Here is a 6,676-nt window from a genome sequence, read left to right on the forward strand (position 1 = left end):
GAGTTTGAAAATTAGAAATTATAAACGAAGCAATTAGACATAGATATTCATAGGTAGTCTAGAATCTACAACTGAAAACATAATTTCTTCTTCACATTCTTGCATTTTGATGCGCAATTTACATGGACTTAACTTGAAAAATGTATAAAAATAAACAACTAACAAACTAACCTTCGGATCTTATGTTAATAAGGTTACCATTAGATGCCAGTCGGCCACCCAGCGATTGCTCATTGTTATCACAAATCTTCCATGACTTCAGCGCAGGTCTTTTCTTAGGGTCATAAATGTCCTTTATTGGTAGCCAACGCCAAAATTTCAGCAAGTTATTTGCTTTTAGTTGGTTTTGTTTAATAAAAATTTATTCAGTATAAATTTCGGTATACACAACTAAAGCAACAACATAGCATCATCATCAAAAGAAACAACTATAAAGAATTTATATACTTTTGTCAAATACACAGATGATAATTTGTTAATCTAGGCGAAATCACTTTGGAAATATCATAGTCTGTCAGATAATATATCATTAGTTTATATTTGTTCCGATTGTATACACAGTACTTACCTCCTTGTATCTTTGTTTAAATAATTGAGAGAAATAGATATAAGTTTGATCTATCCACTGACGATGCATCTCTCTTTTGTTTTACTTTTACAAATCCTCAGCTGACCATCAGTTTTAAGAGATTTTATAGTACATAGAGAGACATTTATTAGAATAATTTACCATCTATCAACATAATTTTATCTAAGTTCGTTAAGTTAGTCTTTACATAAGACATAAAAGATTCATCAAGATTAAAGAACTTACCTCTTATACGGATTTTCAATGCCTGGTGTTGAAAGATAGACAAAAAGAAATACAATAGTTTAAGTGATTCATAAAAGAAAGGAACAAAGAAAGAAAGAAAAAAGAAACTAAAAGAAAGAAACAAAAAACAAACAAAGGCTTCAATACTTTTCTTTTGATCACAGCAATTGTATTGTTATTTCAGAAGTGGAAGTAATTACTGTGTTATATAGGCGTTTAACGCAAAAGTAACGATAGGCTAACCTAAGGCGACTGAAAGTTAGTAGCATGCTTTCAATTCTCGGCTGCAACTAATTCACCTAATTTACACTGCTAAAGCAAATTAGGCATGACTCTGGCTCTGATTTTCCGTCGGTTACGACGAGTGTTCAAGTTGATACGATCAACAGAAAAACCTGCTTGTAAAATTAACACGCAGTTGGACTGAATACCCCACAGACACGCATATCCTTAACGTAATTCTTAGGGAGATTCGGCACGACAAAGAGTATGACATGGTTGGCCCTTTGAATTACAAGTACAATTCATTCTGGCCTGCTGAGTAGACTGGAGCAATGTGAAATAAAGTATTTTGCTCAAGGAAACGAATTCACAACCTTACGATCGTGTACTGGATAATCTAACCATGAAGCCATGTTTTTCTGGTGGTGGGGGCTAGATGATTACATTAAACCTAATGTTCAACTGTTACAGATTTTATTGACACCAAAAGGATGAAAGGCAAAGTCGACCTCGGTAGAATTTGAACTCAGAACATAAAACCGGAAGAAATGCCCCTAAGTATTTTGTCCGGTGTACAAATGATTCTGTCAGCTCGCCGCTCTTTTAACTACTTTTTCTGCTCAAGGCACAAGGCTTGAAATTTTCGCCGTCATTTTTTTTAACTGCAATAATAATCCTTTCTACTATAGGCATAAAACCTGAAATTTTTGGGGAGGGGACTTGTCGATTATATCGACCCCAGCGTTTCACTGGTGCTTAATTTATCGACCCCGAAATGATGAAAGGCAAAGTCGACCTCGGCGGAATTTGAACTCAGAACGTAAAGACAGACGAAATACCGCTAAGCATTTCGCCCGCCTTGCTAACGATTCTGCCAGCTCGCCGCCTTTTTAACAACATTAATAATGTCAATGAGGAAACCTCTGTGTCGTCGCTCAATTTGCTTGAAACATCAGTCAGGTCTTCCTCAAACTGTTCCCTAATATCTTAAAAAAATAAATCAAAGGGTGTATTTATAATGTAGTTCTAGATTCACTAGAACAAATCGAATGGTCACGGCTGGAAAACGTTTGATTTTAAAGTCTCTTCCATCAGATCCGACTTAGGGTTACACAACAACAACAGCTACATTATTACTAATGCCTTTGTGAGAGTCGTGATAATCATACTGATTTCATAATTCTTCTTCTATAAATTACAGACCTCACGTCGCTGTAAAGAAAGGAATTCTGTTTTTGAAAGCTAGGAAGTCAAAAATGTTCATGTCCTGCGTACTGATTGCTTTATTTCACATATCACAACCAGATGGGCTTTTGAATTTAAAAAATTCACAAAAATAATGAATAAACAAAAATCAAAGCAGAATATTTTATTTTGACAACATTTTAGAGTCGTTTTGAAACGATACTTCAGCAGCCATATTAATTGTATCTTCCGTGTAGAAAAAATGATTATGTAAAGAGATGTAAAATACTTGTAAACTTCATAAGAGATTACTAAAATATCAGTTTAAAACTACTGCTAATTTTATTTTCATTTTTTTGGTCATAGAAACACGTAGAGCTAACATCACAGCACAGCTAGGCTGTGAATAACTTTCATTTTTATTAAAAGAAAATGTTTGTTCTGCAAAAAGCAAAAAAAGACATAAAATAACCCAACTTAATAGCAAATAGAAACACTGTATAATACCATATTTGATTATTGTCGAAAAATGCAAACATCATTCTCCAAATACAGATATAGTAGAGTATCAAAAATGTAATACAACGAGTTGAAAAAATTTCAGTTAACTGAGATTATCTGTGCAATTAGAACATAGAAATTTCCTATTAGAATTGTTTATAAAATTATAAAAAGCTAACAGCAAAAAAACAAAAAACAAAAACAAAAGACAAGCAAATGAAACAACTCTAAGATCACGCTAGCAAAACTTTACCAAAATAACAATGATGCAGATGAGAGTGAAGGTTGTCTTTAAAACTATCAACATATTCTGGCCTACTGCACCTTCCCAGCAAAGCATATTTTACTCAGTTTGGCAAAGTTATATATATATGTATATGTGTCTTGTATATATATATTTATATATGTATGTATTTATATATATGTATGTATGTATGTATGTATGTATGTATGTATGTATGTATAATGTATGTGTTTGAGAGTGTATGTATGCATGCGTATGCATATACATGTGTGTATATGTACTTTTTTTCTCCTTGCTTCTCTCCTTATTTTTTTTCTCCTTTTTTTCTCCTTTTTTTCCTCCCTATTTTTTTTCTCCTTGCTTCTCTCCTTATTTCTTTCAGTGTTCCTTTCAGTTGAAAAGCGTAGCTCGAAACGTCAAAGACTTTCTCTATTCCCGAGCGTTAAACTAATACATCCATTTGTTGTTTACACCACCTGTCTTCATCTGTTGTTTTTTTCGTAAATTCTCCCATATATATATATATGCGTCTATATGTATATATGTGTGTGTGTGTGTCTGTATATGTGTTTACACAAACGCACACACATATATATGTACATGTACATGTATATATATATATATGTGGCATGTATAAAGATAAAGTAGTGTCACTGTTTATGAATATCAAAGTAAACTATATGAATAATTGAAGAAAATTTCTTCAAGAAATCATCCAATATACTGAAGACATACAGTAAGATCTTACATATGTAAAATATAATGAAATGAGAAACTTCGATTAGGTAATGTCATCCATACATTTAGTAGACAAAATTTCACTCTTAGAGAGGGGACTAAAATTTAACCTGATTTTTTTTTAGAGAATTAAAATAGTGCAGAAGTGGGTGAATCTTGTTTTGAAAGTCAGCTAATGGAAGCTACAGTTTTGTTTTGATTTAATTAGCACTCCTCAGTGATTCATGTTCTTCTCGGCAAGCCTTAGAAGTGATCAGTGTATGTATAGAGGAGTAGAAAGAATGTAAACGCGCTGGTACTGAAAATCCGTTTCAAATTTTGGCACGAAGCTAGCAAGTTCTCGTGGGGATGTAAATCGATTACATTGACCCAAGTGCTCAACTTGTACTTATTTTATCAACCTCGAAGGGACGAAAGGTAATGTCGTCCTCGGCGGAATTTGAACTCAGAACGTTAGGACAGATGAAATGCCGCTAAGCATTTTGCCCGGCGTGCTAACGATTCTGCCTCCTCGCCACCTTAACTGATTATGAATATCAACACAAAATTTCACTGTGGGCGAACACTTCATAACAATAAGCAAACTGAAAAACAGCAGAGTGTCAAGGACACTAAAAGGAAAGGAGGATAATGAGTTTTGTTTCTCGGTGTTCAGATCTGTGCAACATCTGTCCTCCTAATACCATTGTATTTTTAATACAATCTCTTATCCCTTTATCTTTGTTGGCACATGTAATATAGTGAGTTGAAAAAACTTCGTTTATCTGAGGTAATCCACAGAAAACCCCTTCTATGAATGTTTCGAATCTAAAAAGACATCAAGCAACTTAAATAACAATAGCAATAATAACAGTGATAAGAAGAAAAGGAAATAATGAGCTTTGTTTCTTGCTGTTCAGATCTATATTACTACATTATTCTGTCATGATACCGTTCTATTTTTCATATAGTCTCTCATTTCTTTTTCATATTTAATAGCAACTCATACATGCAAGGTGAAAAACTTCCATTATCTGAGATAATCCGAGGAAAAGCCTCTTCTAGGAATGTTTCTAATCTAAAAAAACAAAACAAAAAAAACAAGCAAACAAAGAACAAGGGAAATAACTCCAATAAGGTCGCATTAAAATGGTCGGGCAACAAGGACAGTACAGTTCGAAGTGGATCTGTGGTAAGAAAATTGCTTTTCAATCACGTTTCCGGGTTCAGTCCCACTGCGTGGCACCTTGGGTAGGCGTCTACTGTAGCTCCGGGCCGACCAAAGCCTTGTAAGTGGATTAGGAAGATGGAAAGAGAACATAGCTGAACAAATATTACAAGTTATTTTGTCCGATGCGCTAAGGATTCTACCAGTCAACTGCTCTGTGAAATTTGGAGGATGAGGTTAGCCGAATAAGGAGACCATATCTAGACTGATTCTTTAATTTAACGACCTTAAAAAATGAAAGGCAAATTTGACCTCGGTTAGGTTTTGAATTGGAAGGTAAAGAGTCGAAAGAAATATTGGTTTCAAATTTTGGTACACGGCCAGTAATTTCTGAGGCGGGAGTAAGTCAAATGGTACTTATCTTATCAATCCCGAAAGAATGAAGGGCAAAGTCAACCTTGGCAAAATTTGAACTCAGAGCATAGAGACAGACGAAATGCCGCTAAGCATTTTGCTCGGTGTGCTAACGATTCTGCCTGCTCAGCGTCCTGTACTGATTCCTAATACTGATTTCAAATTTTGGTATAAAGCTTGTAGTTTCTGGGGTGGAAGTAAGTCGATTACATCGACTCCACTGTTCAACTAGCACTAAAGACGGACGAAATGCCGCATGTTTCTCGGTATGCTAACAATTCTGCCGGTCCACCGCCTAAGAATCAAAAGAAAAATTGTAAGGTATTTTGTTTGGTTCCGGCACCTCATCGTCTCAGCAGAGCAACAACATCAAAAACAACAACAGCAACAACAACAAAAAAAATGCTAATCGTGGTTACAGCTTGTTGAGAGAAGTTTATTTCTTACTTAACTGTAATTGACATAAAACATTCAGTTCTGCTACAGAGATTGTTGTAAATGCTTGATCGTTGTTCTTATGATGCTGACGAGGCACTATTCAGGCAGAGCTAGTCGCCAAGTTTTCATATTTTGTAAGTTAAACGTTACTCGCGTACAAACATGGATGGCAATCAAACATCTATTGGATACATTTTCAACAGACTCATGCACCGCTGAACAAAAATGATTGCCGTTCTAGAGTTTATCAGTTAATGGCATTGCAATAACCATGATTTAGGTATCACGATATCCCCTAAGCCAAAGAATAACTGCTTGAATATAATACAAATCATGTCAGAGTAACAAATTTCAGCACATGTCTGTCAATATAGATAAATCTCTCCATGTCATTAAATCCACAGAATACAACATTTTTAGCGACTTTATAGGGTTTTGTTTTCTTCTCAGAAAGTTTTGGTGAACTTTGTATAAATATAAATAAAAATATATAACCACATTGTTCCATTTTATGGTCAAATTCTACTCCCTCTCTCTGTGTCTCTTTCTCTCACATTTTCCAAAAATGGACTAAAGAACAATTAGTTCCCATTCTAAATATGACTAGTTTTTAATTTGATTTTATACCATTTAATTCTTGCCTACAACTGTCAATAGAGTTATTGGTATTTCTAGACGTACAGTGAAATTTGACAATGACTAAGTGCTTTAACAAGCTATCCATTACAGTCAGTGACATGATTAATAATAAAACAAATAACAATCTCATCGATTTCTCTCACTTGGTCACTCGAAAGACAGCAATCTGTATACATAAAAACTAGACATACAACATCACACACACACACACAAGCATATAGTATCAGTCACACGACCTGCTGTTTCTAGCATTCAAATTGCTTTGAAATCACATCGTACTATCTTGAAGGGTAAACAGTTATGTATATATATATATATATATATATATATATAT

General features: G+C 34.3%; 1 protein-coding gene across 2 annotated transcripts in view; it reads right to left on the reverse strand.

Annotated features, from left to right (window-relative positions):
* The window catches only part of LOC106879925 (uncharacterized), an 87,286-nt gene that overhangs the window by 24,151 nt on the left and 56,459 nt on the right, over window positions 1-6,676 (reverse strand). For both annotated transcript variants that reach the window (XM_014929677.2, XM_014929678.2), the window contains exons 3-4: window positions 815-836; window positions 172-333 (exon numbers count right to left, since the gene is read on the reverse strand). In XM_014929677.2, the coding sequence (XP_014785163.1) occupies window positions 172-333; window positions 815-836 (184 nt within the window). The remainder of the gene's footprint in view (window positions 1-171; window positions 334-814; window positions 837-6,676) is intronic.

This window comes from Octopus bimaculoides, chromosome 7, assembly GCF_001194135.2.
Source record: "Octopus bimaculoides isolate UCB-OBI-ISO-001 chromosome 7, ASM119413v2, whole genome shotgun sequence".
Taxonomy (NCBI): Eukaryota; Metazoa; Mollusca; class Cephalopoda; order Octopoda; family Octopodidae; genus Octopus; species Octopus bimaculoides.